Source organism: Muntiacus reevesi, chromosome 2, assembly GCF_963930625.1.
Source record: "Muntiacus reevesi chromosome 2, mMunRee1.1, whole genome shotgun sequence".
Lineage (NCBI taxonomy): Eukaryota > Metazoa > Chordata > Mammalia > Artiodactyla > Cervidae > Muntiacus > Muntiacus reevesi.
In genome coordinates, this window is record NC_089250.1 from 146213651 (window position 1) to 146234677 (window position 21027).

Consider the following 21027-nt stretch of genomic DNA (forward strand, 5'->3'; position numbering starts at 1 on the left):
CTCAGAGCAAACTTTGCTTGTGATTTTCGACACCCTGCTTTCTCTCCTTATGCTTTTCTCCCTTATGGTTTCACTAAATTATGTTGATTCTTTATCCATGGCTCCTCTCATGATGATCTTTTTCCAGTCCTGTGGTTACTGCCTTTGTGTATGTCTAGACTTGATCTTCCTGAAACCTGCTCTAGAACCTGACTGTGCTAGCCCATCCTTCAAGGAGCCCCACCTGTCCGACCTGCTCACCAAACTCTCGTTTCAAACCCGTCCCCCCTTCTTCCCTGGTGAACCCACTGAGCCTGCTGTTGCCAACCTCTGACCTTGTCACCATTCCCTTCTCTTGGCTCAAATCCTCCTCCTCAGATTTTCCTTCCTGTGTAAAATTTGTCTTTATACGAGAACAGGAAGAAATTTTTTCTCTCTCTCATTGAACTCCTTATATTCTCCTTGTCTTTTTCCTCATGTGGAGTTTTTGCTTACTGCCTTGTATCATGGCGTTTCTAGTGCTCTCCCCTTACCCTGAACTATGTGCTCTTGGAGCATAAAAGCTGTCTTCTCACAAGGCTGCACAGCCTCGCCTATAGGACCCTGTGTGGTCAGGGTTTTAACACCTTTTGGTTTGCAGGTTGATTTTGTATTATAGCAAGAGAATTGGTTGGAGATTGATAAAACTAGTATTTTCCATCGAGTGAAGGAAAACCTAAAAGAGACAGCAGATGGTTTTCTGAGGAAGGGATTCAAGAAAAGACTTGCATAAATGGGAATTTAGTGTAGAATAAAAGGGAGTGATCACAGTGATAAGAGTTTGCATTCGTGGGTGACAGTGTAGCATACTGATTAAGAGCTTGTTCTCGGGTCACTTCATCTTTCTGAGTCCCGTTCTCCTGATTTATATGAGGGTGATGATTGTGTCTGCTTCATAGAATTGTGAGCATTAAGTGAATTAATAAAGCAGTGTGAATTGTTGGCACAGTTCCTCTTCAATAAATGGTAGCTTAAGTTTTGTTTACCCGTGGTGAAGAATGCACCATAAAGGTACACTCTTACCAGAGAGGCAAGAATTACAGGTAAGATGAGCAAGAACTTTCCTGACCCTTGGCTTAGAAATCCAGAATACAACTTGCTTATGAGGATTTTCCAGTAGCCCAGAAAAATGCATGTTGATATCACCTACCATGAAGAGATTATGGTGAACCCCAAGGCTGGGGGATTGAATAAAGCACAGCCTGTCCCAGAAGAAATGGTGAGAGTGAAGAAGTTGTGGTCAAGTTGGAGGAAGGAAAGAGAAGGGAGAACCTTAGAAGAGGTCTTGTCCTAACGGAAGGACATTTCTTAAGGTACTTTTCCAAGACGAGAGAAGTACCACAGTGTCACGGTGCCTCTTGGGTGACTGGATGATCAGGGATTGGCCTGTGCGGTGTTTGCTCAATTGGTCACGACTATGATAGGGAGAGAAGAGTGAGCTCTGCCCTCAGGAGCTGGTTTAGTCCTCCCTGTTTCATGGTCACAAACCATGTTGGCCCTTGACCCTGACTCTGCTCCGACTCGGGCTCCCATGGGACTGCCTGGGTGACGGTCACAGAGCACTTTCTCAGTGTTTGTCCCCCCAAACACTGGGGCAAGAGCCCCATCCTTCTATCCCTGGGAGGGCTCTTGAATCCACGAACTGGGGTGCTGGGGACTACTAAGTGAACTCATGGAAATTAAACATCACACTACCATCCCCAGTGCATCTCCAGCTAAGTCCAGCTTTTCATATTTAAGATGCATTAACCGTCTCCTCTGAGTGGGAAAGGGCTGCCTGAGGCTTTTCACTTCTTTGGTATTGTTGGGAAAGGGATTTAGACCAAAATCTGAGGAAGGACTAAGTCTTGCATAGGCTTTACAAAGGTTCATGTAAGTAGGCTGAAAATGCCCCCTTTTTCCTTTTCACAGGGGAAAGTGGAAGTAGAAGCTGGAAAAGAAGGTATGAAGTTTGAAGCCAGTGCTTTTTCATACTACGGTGTGATGGCCCTTACAGCCTCCCCAGGTGAGTGTCCTTGTCAGCCTCAGGGCAGGGCTAGGTGTCAGGAAATAATGCCCTGTACTGTCACTTTTATCTCTGTACCTACTGGCTAAACACAACACTTGTTTCTTTACTTCATGAACTTTTATTGAAGTGGCATACAAAAAAACACTGCTCACCTCGTACATATATACCTCTGAGCATTTTCACAAACTCAGCTCTCCCGTATAGACCAACTCCCAGATCAGGAGACAGAAAGGGCATCACCAACCCTCAGAGGAAACTGCACCCCACACCCCACCCCGCCCTCCCCTTTAGTCACTGTCTCCCCAAAGTAACCACTGTCTTGACTTCTGAGCCTTGATGAGTTTTGCCTCTTTTTGAACTTCAGGTCGGTGGAATTATTGCACTGACTTCTCCCACCCAGTGTCGTCCTGGTCACCTTCATCTACTTCTGTGCGAGCTCACACTCTTTCTTCTCGTTGCTGTATGTTGTTCCACAGTGTGAATGTACACCAGTGCGTTTCCTTTTCGGTGCTGGTGGACACAGGGGTAGCTTCACGTTGGAGGTAACTGTGAATTGTGTGGCAGCAGCACTGCACACGTCCCTTGGTGAAGACACTTCTGTCAGGTCTATATGTAGAGTGGAACGTTGGGGCCCGTGTTAATAGCTGTTGCCCCACAGTTTCCCGGAGTGGCTGAGGAGTTCCCACATGCCTGCCCCTGCTAATGAGGGGTTCCAGTTGCTTCACGTCCACATGTCCGCCACTGGATACTCTTGAATCTTTTAGGTGCTAACTATTCTGGACTTTAAAAATTTTCATTTTTCTGAGGATAATTGAGGTTGTCGATATATATATCTATTGCCTGTAGCCAGTTCTTCTTAAATAGAGAGCTGGCCAGTTAAGTCGGCCAAGTAAGGGTGGGTGTACCCTCAGGGTATCTATCCAGTGCTCTGACACAAGACGCCAGAAAGCGGGGTCTGTGCTAGCGGGAATGTGGCTGCAGACTTGGCTTGCCTCTGGAATGGGACTTGAACGGTCTCTCTGTAGCTTCCTTTGCTTTAACTGGGCAGGCAGGTGGGCTTTCCTGGTAGCTCAGCTGGTAGAGAATCCATCTGCGGTGCAGGAGACCCCGGTTCGATTTCTGGGTCGGGAAGATCCCCTGGAGAAGGGAGAGGCTACCCACGCCAATATTCTTGCCTGGAGAATCCCCAATGGACAGAGGAGTCTGTCGGGCTACAGTCCATGGGGTCAAACAGGAGGCAGGCAGGTAAACAGGGCCTGGAGTACCACCTTGTGGTCAGACTGCCTCATGACATGCTGTGTGCTAGAAAATACCTTCCTTATAAACCTCAAGCTTAAAAATCACCCATGAAGAGTGCTGTCACTTCTGAAAACCAGTCTCAAAAGGGGAGGGGACGTCTCCAGACAAGTTTGTGTTGTGACCTTGGTCCTCATTTACTGCACCACACAGTGTCTCAGGCACCCAGAGATGTTATGGTTAGAAAGCAAGAGAAGGGGCAAGAATTTTGAGGTTCTAAGCCTCCCCTGCCCCCATGCATCTTCTCACTGCCCTGGGTGCAGGTTATTGAGTTCCATGGGCCAGCATCTCCATTGTCAAGTGCCAACTGACACCCAGTGTGAGCACAAGCCTGTCGAATCCCATGTAATTAGTAGGTGTCTGCTGTGAACCTGAAGGTAATCTGTTTTCACTGCTAGTGAGAGGGCAGGGACATTCTTTTTTTTTTAATTATTTATTTATTTATTTAAAAATCATAAACTGCATGTATTTAATTAAAATCATACATATATCATGTATTTATTGTTCATCAACTTAGCTTAACATTATTATCTTTTATTTATTTTTTAAAAATTATTTATTTATTTTACTTTACGACATTGTATTGGTTTTGCCATACATTGACTTGAATCTGCCCTGCGTGTACATGTGTTCCCCATCCTGAACCCCCGTCCCAACTCCCTCCTCATCCCATCCCTCTGGGTCATCCCAGTGCACCAGCCCCAGGCATCCGGTATCATGCATCGAACCTGAACTGGCGATGCGTTTCACATATGATAATTTACATGTTTCAATGCCATTCTCCCAAATCATCCCACCCTCGCCCTCTTCCGCAGAGTCCAAAAGACTGTTCTATTCATCTGTGTCTCATTTGCTGTCTCGCATACAGGGTTATTGTTACCATCTTTCTAAATTCCATATATATGCGTTAGTATACTGTATTGGTGTTTTTCTTTCTGACTTACTTCACTCTGTATAATAGGCTCCAGTTTCATCCACCTCATTAGAACTGATTCAAATGTATTCTTTTTAATGGCTGAGTAATATTCCATTGTGTATATGTACCACAACTTTCTTATCCATTCTTCTGCTGATGGGCATCTAGGTTGCTTCCAAAGGGACATTCTTATCTAGGTCAAGAAGACCTGGGTGACAGCCCGAGTTCCATCATTTATGGGTCTCCCAACTGAGAAAGGCCCTTGGCTTCCTCACTATTAAAAGGATATGAGATCATCTCCTCTGATTGTTAGAATCTGATGATACGCACACAAGGGCTTTGTAACCTTTAAGGCACAAGAAGAAATGTTTATATTAACACAAGTAGGTGTTGAGGTTGCAACTCTTGCTTGGCAACCGTCCTCATGTTAGCCCCAGGTTAGTAGAATCAGTGTGTAAGGTGGCTTTGAAAAGAAAGCTAGTCCTCTATGTAAAAATGTAAGTTGTACATTTTTATTGGTCACTAGTTCTTGAAACCTAAATATTAGCCCAGTTCATACTGAGCTATGGATTCATATAGGGGTGAATCACGTTCAGAAAAGGAAGAGCAGGCCTTCCATACGGAAAGCATGTGGGGCTGCAATAGCCTTACCTAGTATGCAAATGCCCAGAAGGAAGAGAATTTCATTAATAGCATCCTGCTTACTACAAAAACCCAGCATTTTGCTTGACTTTACAATTAGGATTCAGGGTTTTGTATATCCATTGAGAGATGCATTAGTATTGTAATCTCAAGATAATGTTTCTATTTGTTATTGTTGATTGCCTAGAAAACACTGTGGTAATCAGTTATCAAGTCCTGCCCAGTTATTTGTCAAATTATATCTCAATTAAAAAAAAAAAACCTGCCCAGAAAATATGACCCCTGCCTAGTAGGGCATGTTGTTTGACTTTGGTCTGCCACTCCCAGGAAATCTGCATATGATGTTCTTTATTTATTGGGTTGCCCAAAAAATTCGTTCGAATAAGTGCCTATGGGAAACGAATGAATGAACTTTTTGGCCAACCTAGTACCTTCTTCAGATACTTTGAATTGCTTTGGAATACTTGGCAGTTTCAAACAATCCAGTCAAAGTTACAATCAGACTAATTAAGAGTGTAAATGAATTGAATAACTAATTGCTTGGCAGAGACGGGGATGCTGTAGGCTGTGCACCGAATGAACATCGGGTGTTTTGGCAAAAGCATCTTGGGTCATGCTCCTGGGATAGATGATGGGTCGAGCTCCCAGTCTGTGTAGCTAGCTGTGATTGAAGTCCTTAAGAGCACATTTTGAGCTATAAACTGCAATTGGGTATTAATGGCTTGAGAGGTTTCTAGGTTAGTAAAGAAGCATGAGAGTGGAATTTCTCCCAATTTCAGCCTCCCTATACTCCTCTTCCTGGAAAGTTGTGTGTGTTCTCTTGGTTTATATAATATCATATAGGCTTCTGCACATCTGGGACCGAACACTCATGTGGGTAGAACAGGTATCCACTCCTGTCGCCTGATTACAGAGCTCCTGTCTTGCCTTTTGAAACGGTCTCACCCTGTTTTTCTCCATTTTTCAGTTCCTTTGTCCCTGTCTCGTACCTTTGTTGTCAGCAGAACAGAGTTGTTAGCAGCAGGTTCTCCAGGTAATTCTGCATGTTTCCTTTTCATAATTCTGATTGCCTCCCTTGACCCCACCAAAGCCCGCCTGGCCAGGTCTGCTCCTTCTGTTCGGTTAAGGCCATTTTCAGTTTTTCTTTGAGCTCTTATAGTCCATGGTTCTATGACCTAAGAGTGAGCTACCCAGGAAAGCGTTAGCCCTCAACAGACGGCAGAGAGGGTTTGGGAGCTGGGAAGGGAATCTTGAAACATGAACAGCGATGACACTGGGGAAAGAAGAGTGGTTCTAACGTGAGTCACCAGCATTCTCTGTAAGTCCCACCCACACCGCTGACCTTGGATTTTCGTTGCTGCCCTTTGGTTCTTTTGGTGACCTCAGCAGAGTCATGGTGGGTGGAACTGCAGAGGCCCCAAACCTGAGGATTCTTCTGCAGAACACATTCAGCCAAAAGGCTGGAGGACTGTGAACTTTTCCTTGGTTCGCCATCCTCGGAGGCCCCAGCATTCCTGTTTCTTTGGTCCTTTTTTCGGATGTCCACGTGAATGAGGTGCACGTATTTCCACCCTCCGTCAGGCAGGTGGCCCCACTTCTCCTGTCTCGCTTTCTTCCTTTTGAAATTAGTACAGTGCACATTCTTAACAAGCTACTGGTTCTTGCCCTGCAGGAGAATGTGGTCATGCCTTCCTAATATGCCCAGCTACTAAAGAGAACGGCAAAGGTTTAATCTCTCTTTAATTAAAATTGCTGGGCTTTCCTACTTGGTAGTCCAATTTTTCTGTATTTTGTTCAATACAGCTTATATTTTAAAATCTGACTGAAATTTGTATCTCCTCTTCCAGTTTCAGCAAAAGTCTAAAATGCCAATACTTGGTAAAGGAGGCAATACTTACTTGTCTTAGAAGGAACATAATATTTTTCAGGTCTTTGTTGTTTAAAAAGTTGAGGTTGTTTGGCCATAAGATACTACTTATCAGGCTGCTTGACTCCGACTAGCTGACAGAATATACCTATGTACATATGTATACACATATATGTGTATACATAAACATGTATTTATTTATATGTGTGTTGGTATTTTTTTCTCCCCTTTTTATTTGCTGGCATCTGCTACTGATTTAAAATGTCCTAGATACTGAAGTAAAGTGGTTTTTGGATGACGCTCCTGGAAACGTCGTTTGTGTCTCACTTTTTCTTAGAACTTAGCGATTTCATAGTTCAGCCTGTTCTATCTGATCCAGTCATAAGAAAATCCATTTTGAGGGTCCAGGCCTTCGGGCTGCTGGCATTACAATAATAAGATACCTGATGAATGGGGGTTGAACTACACCAGTGATTTGCAGCCAGTTCCACACAGGGCTTTGTGGCTTTAAGGAAGGAGGCTGGGATCTTTCTTTATTGTGTCTTTCTAGCTTACTAGCTAATGAAAGGATTCCTGGGTAGGATGAATAAAATAAGCCAAGACAAAAAAAACAGAAAATTCTGAGAAGGCGTAAGAGCAATTAAAATTGATTTTTTTTTCATAATTATCATCATAAAACCTTGGCACATAAATTTGGCAATAAAACCTGCACTGGGGAGTGACAACATGAAGTCTTTGTTATCTTTGGGTGTGAAGACTTGCACATTTCACCACATGCTGATAAAAGGTGAGTGTGCTGGTTTCTACTGAGTTGCAGAGAAGATCCTGGAAAACGGTCTGTTGCTCTGGACTGGCTGTGATGCCAGGCAGTGGTTCTCTGGCAAAGGGGAGGGTTTATCTCTCAAAAAACAGAGGTCGGTGGGCTGAGAGGAAGCTAACTGGGAGTCTAGATACCTTGGGAGACCAGAGAAATTACCCTGTAATCCTCCTCAGGAGAAAAGTAACAGGAGATTGAGAAGCAGAAAGCCTCATGACAGCTATCAGGCAATGCACAGGATCTGATCAATAAGAAAAGTGCTCTTAAAATGTTTTTATTTATTTATTTATTTAAATTTATTTTTCGGCTGTGCCGCATGGCTTGCGGGATCTTAGTTCCCTGAACCTGGGCCCCCAGCAGTGAAAGCGCTGAGTCCTAACCACTGGACAGCCAGAAGATTCCAAATGTCTTGTTTTCATAACATTAAATTGAAACTCAAAGAAGTAAACACCATTTCAGAAGTTCTGTAGATTTGGGGCTAAAGCCTGGGGATAGAGTGGGATCCCTTGTTTCACGGATGGTTGTATCTGTCAGCCTGTGCAAAGTTACCAGGAGTACAGAGAAGCTTGATCCTGAGGGTAGGAGAGTGGTGGAGAGCTCCGGGGTGGTGCTTCAGGGAAAGACTATAATAATGTTAATGAGGCTCATTCATGGTGTCAGACACCATGCTAAGTACTTTACCTTATCTCATGTTGACTCATCATCAGACCTTACAAGCCAGGTGCTGTTACTATTTGCTTTTTATAGATAGGGAATCTGAGGCTTAGCAAAGTTGGGCCATCTGATCAAAGTTAGGTCACCTGCTAAATAGAAGATATCTGATAAATTATTAATTTGCCTTGTTCTCCTAAGTGGAAGCAACAAGAGGAAGTGCTGTTGAGTTTAATTTTGACCAACAATGGAAAATTGGCTCCTGACATGAAAACTGTAGAGAAAGTTGTGACATGAAAATTTTAGGAGACGATGAACCCGTCATATGAGCTTCCTTGAGTTCTTGCCATGTTTTGTTCTGCTTGTCATATTTAAACAGGGACTTTTGCTCAACGGTCTCTCAGATCATGGTCTGGATGGGCTAAGGAAAGATAAAATGCGAGGTGAATGGTTGAATTATTTGGCCCAGAGAAGAAGAGACTTCAGAGAACTATCTTCAGACTCCTCAGGGCTGTTCCAGGTAGCAGAGGAGTGGAAGTTACTTGATAGAGCTCCGTAGAGTGGAGAGGCTGTCACTTGAAGTTGAGGAAGCAGATTTTGATGACTCTGATGACAGACTTTGCAGTCGTTGAAGGGTGGGACCAGCTGAGAGCCAGTCAGAACCACATTGGAAAGAGGAGCCAGCCATCAGATGGGATAGTAGGGCCCCTTCTATCCTGTGACATTGTGCAATTCAGTGTGGGCACTCGGTTGATACTTGTGCAATAGGTTTGACTAGGAAAGCAAAAATGGAAGAAGCCTTGGTGAGGGGAGGTGGGTTTTATTTTTAATGAAACGTGTTAGAAGCTATGGTGAATATGCCTTTAAAAGCAGCAACATTTAGACTCACCTGGATTTCCTTTCGCCTTGTTTTAATGAAAGAGTTCAATGAAGACTGCCCCAGCACCTAAGCTAACCTAATCAAAACTTCTAAAGGGGTTTGGTGTCTCCCAGGGTGATTAAAATCCTGAGATGTCCTCAGACTGCCTTTCAGGGATTTTATTGGGGTCAGAGGCAAAGATAACAGGTTTGGCTGGGAAGCATGGATAGACAGACCTGTTTTGATCCTTTAAAAACATGTACTGACTTAGGAACATTCTCAAGCGTTTTTGCTCCTGGCAAACTGATGCTGTGCTGCCTTCCGGCAGCCCAGGCCTCTATCAAGTAGCTTCTGTGTCTGGGGCCCCACCTCCCCTGACGTAGTGTGCAGCCACGGGTCTTTGCTTATTGGAGACTCGGTGTGTTTGTGTGGATGGGGCTGGGAATCTGTTGCAGGAGAAGCTGTGAGCACGCTGCCAGAGACCCTGCCGTTGAACTTGTTTATTATTTTACTTGGAAAATAAAGAGCTGACTTTGAGTGACATCTGACCTCACTTAAAAGGCGGCTGGGTTTTTTTTTCTCCTTTTCCAGGTGAAAACAAGTCACCTCCTCGCCCATGTGGCTTGAATCACTCGGACTCTCTCAGCCGCAGCGACCGAATTGATGCGGTAACGCCGACGCTGGGGAGCAGCAACAATCAGCTCAACTCTGCATTCCTCCAGGTCTACATCCCTGACTACTCAGTGCGAGCCCTCTCCGATCTCCAGTTTGTTAAGGTGAGAGGGAAGGGTGGCCCGGCTGGGCCTGGCAGGGGAAGGTCAGCTTCCCTCGTGAGCAGGTGGCTCCCCAGCCCCTGCATGGAGCCTTGGTGGTTTTGCGGGGGCCCTGCCTCCGCCGGGGAAGACATTGATCTCCCTGAATCTATCCAGTGAGCTGCCAAATCAGATGTAGCTTTTTCGGGCAATGAGAGCTGGAGATGGTAAGAAAAAGAGGAAACCTTTTCAGCCAGTCTTCACGGACTTCTGAGAAACTTGGAGAATTTGCTAGGGAGAACCCTCAGCTTACCTCCTCCCCTGAGCCAGGGTTTTTTCTGTCTGGAATAAAGATGGCTTTGAGGGGACGAGCCAGCTTTAGCTGATGGAAGCCTATCTCCATTTTCTAGTCTGGCTGGGTGGGATTTTGAGACAAAATTTGGACATGCCTTATACCAGTATAAACGAACCTCTTCATAGAGTCAACATGAACTCGAAAAAGTGAAGTGAAGGATGGCTTTCACCTAGGGCAGCTACTCAGGGGATATAAGGTGTAATAAATACAATGCCATGTGGAGAAAAGATAGCCTAAAAATATTATTTTGGTTTGTTTTCTGTACCATCTCCTGGCCCCAGATCTCAAGACAGCAATACCAAAATGCCTTGATGGCATCCCGGATGGACAAGACTCCTCAGTCTTCAGACAGTGAAAACACTAAAATTGAATTGACTCTTACGGAGCTGCATGACGGGTTGCCGGATGAGACGGCCAACCTGCTCAACGAACAGAACTGTGTGACGCACACCAAGGCCAACCACAGCCTGCACAGCGAAGGCGCCATCTAGGGCGCCCGGCCCCCACCCCAGGCCGCTGGCCTCCCGCCGTCCGACCGTGAATCCCACTAGTGTGAGCTTGTGTGCCATGCTGCATCCTGCAACATCCTGACACCAAAGACTCTGTCCCCTTGCTGGAAGCAGCAGAGGAGGCCAGGGAGGGCAGGCATGGAAACCGGAGACAGGAAGTGGACAGCCAGGGCGTGGCATTTCGAGATTATGGAGATGAACTTCTTCCGCCCAAATAGAATCATGTTTATTTTTTCAGCTGTACCTTTTATCATTATTCACTCTCCTCCTCCCTCGATTTGCATGAAGTTGAAAATTGTCGCGATTTATTTTTTTCCGAGAGATCATGTTTTTAAAAAGTGTCTTTTGCAGAGTTTTAAGTTGCTCTGTCTGAACTCTGCTGTGACCCCATGATGTGACCTTAAGAGGATGGACTTGTCCCTCCAGTGGCCTCCCTTGGGCCCTCCCTCCCCACCGCCCCAGGGAGGAGCACCCTTCCTCTGTGCCCCAGTGGGTGTCGCTGTTGAACTTGAAGGATGAATGACACAGACCTGCCAGGGACCCACAGTTGCCTCTCTGAGCTCAGTGTTAAGTTAATGTTTCACGGTGTCCCTTCCCCTCAGAAAGGTTTAACATTTGCTTGGAATGTGATTTTGCTCCCACTCTAAGGAATTTTTTTTTTTATCACCAAAATGAATGTTAATGAATTTTAAACTGATGGTTTATCTTTGCAAGAGGCCAGGGTGGGTCCCCCCCAACATCCCCCCAGCCTGGGACCTCTGGCTCAGCCAGGCCTCTTCCCTGTCTGAACCTCCAGAGCGCCGTCATCCCACCCCACCCCCAGCCTTGCTCTTGTTAACCCAAGATGCTGCTACACAGATGCCAAATGGAAATCTTCCACGGGGCCCTCGAGTAAACTTGAGGTGTGTTGTCCACACTCCTGCCCTTCCTGCTGGGACGGTATGTGGTTGTTAGAAAAGGAGTCAGACCTTCCAGCCGTGCTCTGTGCGACCTGCCGAGAAGGCATGTCCAGACCCATGTGTCTCATGGAGGGAACGCTGGGGACTGCCAGCCCCTGCCCCTCCGTCCAGGGAGCCAACTGTCCCTCTTCCCCTCAGCCCTGGGCCCCCAGGGCCCAGCAGGGCCTGTGTGTCCCCACCCGAGGACTTCTGTGCCTCCGCCTCGGACTCGGCCCATGCCAGAGAGGCTGCCTGTACAGCCAGGGTCAGCTTGGCCCCAGACAGGGATTCCGAAACCAAATGTGTGTCATGGCCACTTCATGTGTGTCTCTGTCTTATTTTAATACCAGATTCATCACGTGTAGTGAGAGTAATATCAGGAGGTATTTCTTGAATGACTGAATTCTTAACTCTTAGCTGTGTTTTAAGTGTTAACCCAAGGGATATGTGCATTTTGGGGGCAACATTCATACACTGAAGTGACTTCCTACTGACCACAGTTTTCATGTAGACCCATCAGTCCGCACTGTGTCCAGTCTCTAGGCAAGAAGATAGCATTTTCTCCATTGGGTCTCACTGCGCGAAGGGAAGCCCCAGGGCTAAGCAGCAGTTTCTTCTCCTTCCTCCAGGTAGGACTGTGCACCCCAGGCTGGGCGCTGGTGGGTGGGAGCTGTGGTCGGGGAAGAACCGGAAACACGCTGGGCTTACCTCCCAGGGAGCAGCTTGGTGGCTCTAGTGTCGTGTGCGCCCACGGTGCGTGGCTTCCCCTGGTATGTCAGTCCTGGAGCTCTTCCCAGAAGGTGCCATGTCCCTTGGTGAGGAAAGTTCTGCCTCTCTTGGTAGAAGTCACTGGGGTGCCCCCTTAGGGGCTGAGTGGCCTGCTGCCAGCACCCAAGTTGCCACCAGTGGGATGGCGCTGCCATAAAGTGTAAAAGGTCTTGCTTTCTTAAGATGCGTTAAGTTGAGCATGCTGCCAGTGTGATGTGACTTGGGAACTGGGGTTGTCTGTGTAGGGGGGATGCACAGAAATGAGAGTTCCCTGTAATGAGGGAAACCTGGGCCTGCTGGGGAAGGTTTCTGCCCCAGCCCCCGGGCCACACTCTGGGCCAGGATGGCACTTGCCATCCCAATGGTCTGGTGGAGCCAGGCTGCCAAGCCGTGGTACCTCTGGCCTCCAGGATCTCTGCCCATCAGCTTCCCCTGGCCGATCTGCTTCGATCTGCCTCCCCTACACAGTCTATCTCCAAGCGCGTTGCCCCTGGAAGGAGCCTCTGGAATCACTGTTAGTGTGTTGGATCTTTTTTGGAGTCTACCTGCTCCTCTGAGAATGCTAAAGCCCTGGTGAGAGGATTTCAGCTGCTGGCTCCTTGGCTTCAGGGAGAAACGGATGACTTTTCCACACTGCCTTACCTGCTCAGTGTGACTCTTTGAAAAGTCCTCTCTAAAGGAACTGGTGGCAGGAGGGCTTTGCTGTGGGGCTCCTGGAGGATGAAATTTTAGTCTCCCAAGTTTGTAATTATTTTCTATAAACTACTCTTTACCTTTGATTTTTCACACTGTTTTATCTGAACGATACATATCTCTTCCAGGTCCCACTTTCCTTCTGGAAACTAACTTCAGGCTGTTGAAGGAGAGATGCTGGCTCATTGCTTCTTTGAGGCAGGCGAGCAGGAGAATGACTTGGGCTTGGAAGGTCTATGCAATTCGTGTCTGTAAAGTAAATGGGAGCAGGGCAGAGAACGACCCTCAGATAGTTGAGATCTTGATGTGTGGTGGCCAGTCCTTACCACCACCGGTAGATTGTCCTCTCCTTGGGCTGCTGGCTTTGTAAGCGTGGGTGAGGAAGTGGGTCAAGGAGCAGACACAGGGCCTGGGGTTCTGAAGTGTGTGGGAGCCCTGCTGTCTGGCCCAGGGCTTCAGTGTCCTCTGGGGCCCCTTCTGTGGGCCCTGGCTCTGAGGGACCAGACAGGGCTGCCTCCTGCTTGTGAGCAGCCATTCAGGCATCCCGAAGGTTCCTCCTGGAACTAGATTCTGGTATCCAGGTGTTCCCAGGACAATCTGCTTTTTCTTCAGAAATGAGACTTCCTAGTGCTTTAGAGATTACCTCTCTTTTAATTCTCTGTTCATCTTGCCTGATCAGGCAAGTCCAAAATCAAGTGTTTAAACTTTTAGGAAAATAGAACCTTAAGATTTGTGCATGGAAATTGGGATGTTAGTCAGCTTACAGTCAGCTTAAGCCTTGGTTCTTACATAATTTGAATTTGAAAGGGCACCCCATGTAACTTTCCTCCCCTCACTCCTCACCTCACTTCTGGAAGAGCTCAGTGCCCATGCTGACAGGATTGTCTTCCCTTGGTGGGAGGAATAGGGCATCTTGCCATTTCCTAATATTATTTCAAGGAACTTTTGTGCATGTGTTGAATGTAAAACTTCACACTATTATGGAACATTAACTGTGAATATTCTGACCTGTGCTGTCCCCGGTACCATACAGTTAAAGGACCAGCTTTTCCATGTCTTGGAAAACAGTGCTAGATACAAGAAGTGCATTTCCCTTAGGAAATGAAGCAACAGGAATTTGCGCTAAGCAGGGACCATGAACTTCTGTCCTCAGATTACCTCAAGTCGAGGAGCAGACCTAACTAGGCCCTGGCCCACTGAGCCTGTGTCATGGCTGGTCAAAAACAAAACCCAGCCCTGTCACCTTCTGAAAACCAGCCAGGGATCTGACCACTTTCTCCTATCCTGGGCCAGGAGACCAGTATCCCTCCAGTGTTCACCAGGACCCAGTGCCAGGCAGAGGACTCACCTGGGCTGGCACAGGAAGGTGCTCACCTTGTTCCCTGGGATTCTCAGCAGAGGCCACCAGGGAGGATTGGTCACATGACACAAGCTGCTTGTTAGCACGAGAGAGTTAGCATCTCCACTCTGATCCTGGAGATGGTTTTTCTTGCAGAGCGTTGGGGACTGCCAGCCTGAGCTGGGCAGTTCAGGGCATGGAGCTTTCTGAAGTGCCACTGCTCACTTTCTTACTTGAGGACAGGGCTCTGGTCCCAGGTCAGGTGTGGTTCTGGCCTCTGGACTAGTGGTGCTTCAGGCCAGCAAGGGCATCTTGGAGGACTGGCAGGCTAATGCAGAATTAGGGGGGATTTAAGGAGTTCAATATGAGTGATTTGGGAATTCAGAAAGTCTTCCCATGCAAATGTTATCAGTGAGCAACCTACTCAGTGGATTTTTATACCTCAGGGCCATTTGCAGATTTTTCTTTCCACATTTCTTTTGTATTTGAGTGGGCTGTTACAAGAGATGAGTTTGGGGAATGTTGTTCCTTTGCTGTTCATTGCCTGTTTTTGGGTGTGCAGGGCACCCAAGCCAAGCTTGCTCAAGGCTGTGACGGTGGGCCTTCCACCTCCAGCACGTGCAGGCACCCTTCCTACAGGGAGCGCTTATGAGCTGGCTTTCCTCCTGCTGCCTGGAGATGCCAGGAGTCCCTGGTCAGCCCTGAGAACAGGAGGCAAGATGGCAGTTCACAGCAGCTGCAGCACTTGAGGCAGCTTTCCATCCCACCATCTTGGGCAGGGGACCTTCTTTGCAGGCTTCTGTGGTTGACTCGGCTCAAGTAAGCTTTCTCTCTGTATATGCTAGAGCCACTGACATCATCTCAGAAGAATTGTTCTAAATATCGGGCTGTACTTGAAGCAACATGGAAACAAAAGGTTCCAAGTGGCAAGAGAGTAAAGTTCTAGGAGTTTGCATGCCACGGTTTATATGTACACAGATCCAATATGCACTGTAAAACTTGAGTGAGTACTCGTTTTCAAGTTTGAATACCCACTGGGCATCAGACATGAACGACTTAGAAGAATGACTGAGAGTACTGTCTTCGTTGGCAGCATATATTCTGGCATTTGCCCACATCTGACCAACAAGCATTCATTTGAGAAGTGGGCCCAGATTCCTCTTCAGACTTACCTTGGAGAGAACTATCAAGTGTGGACCTGGTGGACCTTGGGTACCTGCTCTTAAGTTGGAGGCCCAGGCCCCTTGGGTATAAACAGCTGGTTTCAGGCTCACAGAGCAGAAGGGAGAGGGAGAAAAAAGTAAGGACTCTCATTCCCCAGGGAGCCCAGCCTCACTCCTGGTTCATTACTCCCCATGTCTAAAGTCTACTGTGAAGGTGAAGTGTGTCAGTCCATTGACTTTTCTTGTTTCCGGAGTCCTTGAAGTCCACAAATGTATATGCTTTATTTTATATTATTATTTATTATGTACATACGCCTCTACTGTTAGTACATCGTCTGTGACTAAGATGAGATCTGTTCCTGAGCCCCTCATCCATGGAGCCTAGGGTTCTGTTGTCTTTCAGAGTGGGTGAGAAGGAGCAGTTTTGTTTGTTTTTGTCTTAAACAGGTTGCTGCTCTTATGTTGGTCCTAATGTCCCAGGCCCTTTTATTCAACCCACCTCTGTTCCTGACAGCAAGTGTTTTGAGATGAGGATGGAGGCAGGTCTCCTACTTCACTGCAGGGCCTCTTCAGGGACCTCTGTGAAATACTTTAGAGGTGGTTTCGTGGTGACTGGGTCTGTTCTCTAGGCAGTGGTACAGCGTGGTTTTGAGGCCAGGGCCTCTACTCTCACACTCCGAAGCCAGGTTGGTGGCCTGGCCCCACAACAGGGATGGTCTCCAGTTCCCACCTTGGATCACAGAATCCATCTCTGTGCACCGGGGAAGCTGCCCGCCCACCTGGGCTTCTGAGATGCCTTTTCTTGGTTTTGAGGTCCAATGCCAGCACTGCCTTGGTGCCTCACAGAAGACCTGCTTTGAGTCTGATTTCCACCCTCCTTAGCCTTTACTCACTGTATCATAGTGTACATTTCATGCTTTGCAGCAGCGGAGTTTTCTGAACACAGTTATCTAGAGCTGTGTACATAAACTTAAATAAGCACAAACGACATGTATAGGTTTCATGAGCTGATTGTCATAATGCATTTTATAATTCAAACGATGTTGTAGATTTACAATCTATTTATTTTGTATCAATTTATTTGTAAATTTTGTGATTGTTTTAAAAGGTTTTTGTTCATTTCTATTATTCTATTTAGATAAATGATGATTTCTGTTCACCCTTCTAGCGAATGTGTGTTCCCTCTCTCCCCTATCACCTCTGCCAACACAGGCCTCGTCCCCTGCCTAGTGGGAAAGTTGGGATTGATTGTCACCAAGGCAACACAGCAGGGCATTTCCTTTGGATGTACACTACTAAGTCTTACATTAAAAGAGAAGCAGGTGCTAGAACTTGAGCCGCCAACTTCCAGCCAACAGCAGGGCTGTGTTCTCTTTTTCAAGGATCATAATCTGTTCCCCATCAGTTCCTTTTAGATAAAGATGCTGGGGGTACCCATTCAAACTGCCCCAGACATTTGCAGCTCCATCACTAAAAACACATTTCAGCTGGCAAATGTCTTACCTGTTTTTTTCCTAGGCGAGCTCAGAGGCCTCATTGAAGGCCTCTCAGTTGGCTCTTAAAGATGAAAATGGCTCTGCAGATCTTTCTCTGTGATGGGAAGCCTAAGACAATGGTTGCAAGAGGCACAGATGGTCTACCCTCAAGTTAAAATCAAGGGCATGAGTGTGGTGAGTCATGGTCAGATGCTGTTCAGGATTCAGTGGGCCTCCCTGATTCCTATATGAGCCCCATCCTCTTCCACTGCCACTTCTATTCCAGGCTTCTGTTCCTTCTTACCGTCCTCACTCACGTGACCAGATCCTGAAGATCTTCCAGTCGAGGTTCATGGACCCTCTGTGATCTATTCCTAGACCACATCCTTTTGGATTCCTTTTTACCTCCCCTCTGTCTCAGTTCTACATTCTTCTGAGAATTGAGCTTCTTAATGACTAGTCCCTTGTTTTTCCTACCATATTAACCATGATGTTCTTGATCTATTTTACTTACGCTAGTCCTGTGGATTGGAGACATTTTAGTGAAGAACTGCTGACAAAACTGGCTAAGATGCCACCTGACCTAATCACCTCTCCTACCTCCCCAATCATCACCCCCTATTTCTTGAAAGTGGAACAAGGTAGAGCTACATCCCAGTTAAGTGTTATCTTCTTGGGAGCCTGTTTGCTCTCCTTAGAAGAAGAGCAGAAAGCAGGGCCAGGGAAGGAATTCTCTCTAGCATGTCTGCTCCCAGTTCGCTGCTTTGCTTAGTTTTTCCTGCTTTACTCACTTTGCCTAGGTGAGTCCTGAGCTCAAATCAGGAAATTCTCAAAGGCAAATGTGATTTTTCCTCCTGTGAAGATGAGGTTTGCCTAAGCCTTCCCTCTGGATCCATGGGGTTGCCTGCATGTTGGTTCATTCCTGAGCTGTATCATGATAAAAACTCGGGGTTTTTATTTCACCTAATGCATTATGCTCCCCAGCGCCTCTCGTTAACCCAGCACTTCTGAGGACAAAGATAGTGATCAGATGGTCTTGTAGAGAAAGTGACCAGTACAAATGACCTTTTTGTAGCCTGGAGCTGATATCTGGAAACACACTTTTTGAAGGTAATTCAATTTAATAGATAATTCCTTATTAAAGCCAAAATGTTTCATTATATGAGATGGCTAATAAATGTTTGGCTTCTTTGTATGATTGTTTTATCGTTTTCCCTCCAAGATCCTCACATCTCTGCTCTTTCAAAAAGTTCCAGAACAAAGCAGTGGTTACAGTGCCTCTCTGTGACATTCTGGTGGCATGACATCTCCTCTAGTGGATGACTGTGAGGCCTAAAGATGCAGGGGGAACTGGGTACCAGAATTCTTTGTCAGAGTGCTTTTCCTGCTAGGATATGAGTGACTGTGAAGCACTCAAACAGTAGGCTTACACATGGCAGGAATTTTAGATGAAGCCAGCTTCCCTGCGACAACTCTGCTACATCACTGACCTGAGGGCAGTGGGTCCAAAAACAAACTTACTTGCTTCAAAATTCCCACACCCACAAACTAAACATTATCTCTGGTGCAAACCCTCTTGCAAACACTGAACACTTAATATTTTTCAGTGCTGGGAAGGTGTGCATGACAAGTCCTCTTTCCAGTTATCTCAGGAACTTGTGAGACTTAGAAGGACTAATACTGTCTTTCATGCGAAGACCATGCGCTCAGCTGCTTGGGCTCCGGTGTGTGTGATGAGGTTTCCCTTGGCCTGGACTCTTCAGCCTCAGCCATAGCCCCGGCGAAACACGGCTTTGGGAGGAGCACAGTGGGAGACTAGAGCATTTCGGTGAATATATATGTACCTAATTTGATTCATGAACCAATCTGTCTAATCCATAAAGTGGAACAAAGGTATTTTATGGGCAGTGACCAGACCAAAAATTTCTGTCATTTTAAATTAGAAAATAGAATTACATTTATAGTAACAGTTGATCTTGAGAGGAAGTGTTCTGTGCTCACTCGGGAGTACAATTTGGGGTTAAAGCTCTTTAAAAGCACTTAAACTGTTGTTTATATTTTAATTTTTATCTACCTTTGTGGGAACAAGTCAGAGAGTTGTGGCCTTGGGAGGAAGACATGATGTCTGAGGGCAGGGGAGAAATGCTTGAAATGGCCAGGCTAAACAGAAAAACAGCCTTGTTGGTTCTGCAAATGAATGCTCTCTCTCCATAGAGGACTATCTTTCTGCTATGCCTCCACGCTCAGCAGTGAGAGCACCGTGCGCTGCTGCTGTCCTGCTCTGGGAGCCGTGGGCCGGGACCATGTGGGCTCCGGGAAGCCACCTGCTGCCCGTGCACCGAGTCTTGTTTCCAAGGCTTCTCAGGTAGCCCCATGGTGGAGATTTCGTCTTCAGGGCCTCCCAAAGCTGTGTATCATTTGAAATTGTTCCATTTGAGGAAAAACTTTAAGAATAGCTCTGTGCTCTAGTCACCAAGAAAGAATGTCATGAGAAACCTAAGTGTTGAGACATAAACTACTGAACTGAGGAGTTGGGATTAAGTGTATGGCAATAGTTAGATCATAGTTATCATTTTTCCCACCATCAAAGAAAGGTTAAATAGTTTCCATAATGTGGAATGTGGACAAGGCTCCTACCCTTAATGTAGACTTAGATATGCCGTTGTTTGTCTCAGGCTATTTGTGGTGAATAAGCGGAGTATTTTTAAATGCTGTGGCAGCCTTGGAAAAACTGCAGGGCTTTAAAGTTGCTGACAAAATATTTCTTAAACAAATAAATCTGATTTAGGAATATCTAAACATGGACAAAGTACTTTTAAATCTGACATGTCACTGCAAGTGACTTTTTAAAGTGGTTGCTTAAAAACAACACTAACATGTCGAAAGGATTTGTAGCGCTTAGTTGTTCTGTTAAGACCTGCTTTTCCTAAAAGTACCTTAGAAAGGTTATTTTAGGTCTCAAAGGATCTTATGGTAGAAAACTTAAGGTCTGAACAGAACACTAAACTTTCTTGGCTCTAAGTAACTTCTGTAAAGTACATCATTCAAATTTTACCTGACCACCTCTGTAGAGATGTTATGTGCAGGCGCGTCCTCCTGCAGAGGTTGGACTGTGTTCTGACCAGCTGCTGGATGTGCTGGGGTGCCTAGGGCCTTAAGGGTCTGAAACTAAGTGGTGTTCACCATGTACCCAGGAAAGAAATTCTGAAGAGTTGGGAGAGCTTCTTCTCAGCCTAAACACCTTAAGTTTTTTGTTTTTTCTAAAAGAAAATTATAGTTTTATGTTTAACTTCCTTAATTATTAACAACAGAGAGAAACTCATGTTTTAACAAGTCCAGTTACAGCTACTCTGAGTAGCTAGCTGCCCATGGACCACTTACTCCCCAGCACTCTCTTCAAATAGGAATGAATAACATGCAGAGAAGCAACAGCTCTGCTCTGGGGCTCAGACTCATGGAATCCTAGGTCTTTAAAATGTATTTTGGTGGTCCTGAAGAAAGCTGTAACCAATAGTGGAATTCTTATTTCAGGAGTATGCTTGTTCACTTCTCGGTCTTTGGACCCACTACCAGAGACTCATCTAGCTGAAAAGAAATTCTTAGGTAAGATCTTACGTGAATAAAATGATACAAAATGGGTGGTAGCTTAAAGCAATGTGAGCTTGTTGGTCCTTACTCTAACAGGGAGAATATTTAAAAGTACTAAGCCAGCCAGATACTATCTGGCTTTGGGATCACTGAAGACATTGTCATACTGGGCAACATCTTCGTCTTGAATGAGAATAATTAATATCTGGGGTCACCACATTTGCTACCATTTAAAACAGGAGCAGTATGTAATTGCTATCTGCAATAGCATATCTAATCTAATACTTTAAAAGCAGCATTCAATTCCTAATAGATAACAGATGCACATGCCTTGATGTGACGATGCAAAGCCATATATATTGAAAATGGTAAA

At 45.9% G+C, this 21027-nt stretch overlaps 1 protein-coding gene across 2 annotated transcripts in view; it reads left to right on the forward strand.

Moving 5' to 3' along the window:
• Positions 1-16750, forward strand: part of CNNM2 (cyclin and CBS domain divalent metal cation transport mediator 2) — a 164173-nt gene extending 147423 nt beyond the window's left edge. Inside the window, exons 5-8 of one of the 2 annotated variants that reach the window (XM_065923237.1) lie at positions 1930-2023; positions 5848-5913; positions 9666-9850; positions 10463-16750. In XM_065923237.1, coding sequence (XP_065779309.1) covers positions 1930-2023; positions 5848-5913; positions 9666-9850; positions 10463-10672 — 555 coding nt within the window. In that variant the 3' untranslated portion in view covers positions 10673-16750. The remainder of the gene's footprint in view (positions 1-1929; positions 2024-5847; positions 5914-9665; positions 9851-10462) is intronic. The other variant, XM_065923238.1, reaches the window with a different exon arrangement.
• The last annotated feature ends 4277 nt before the right edge of the window (positions 16751-21027 follow it).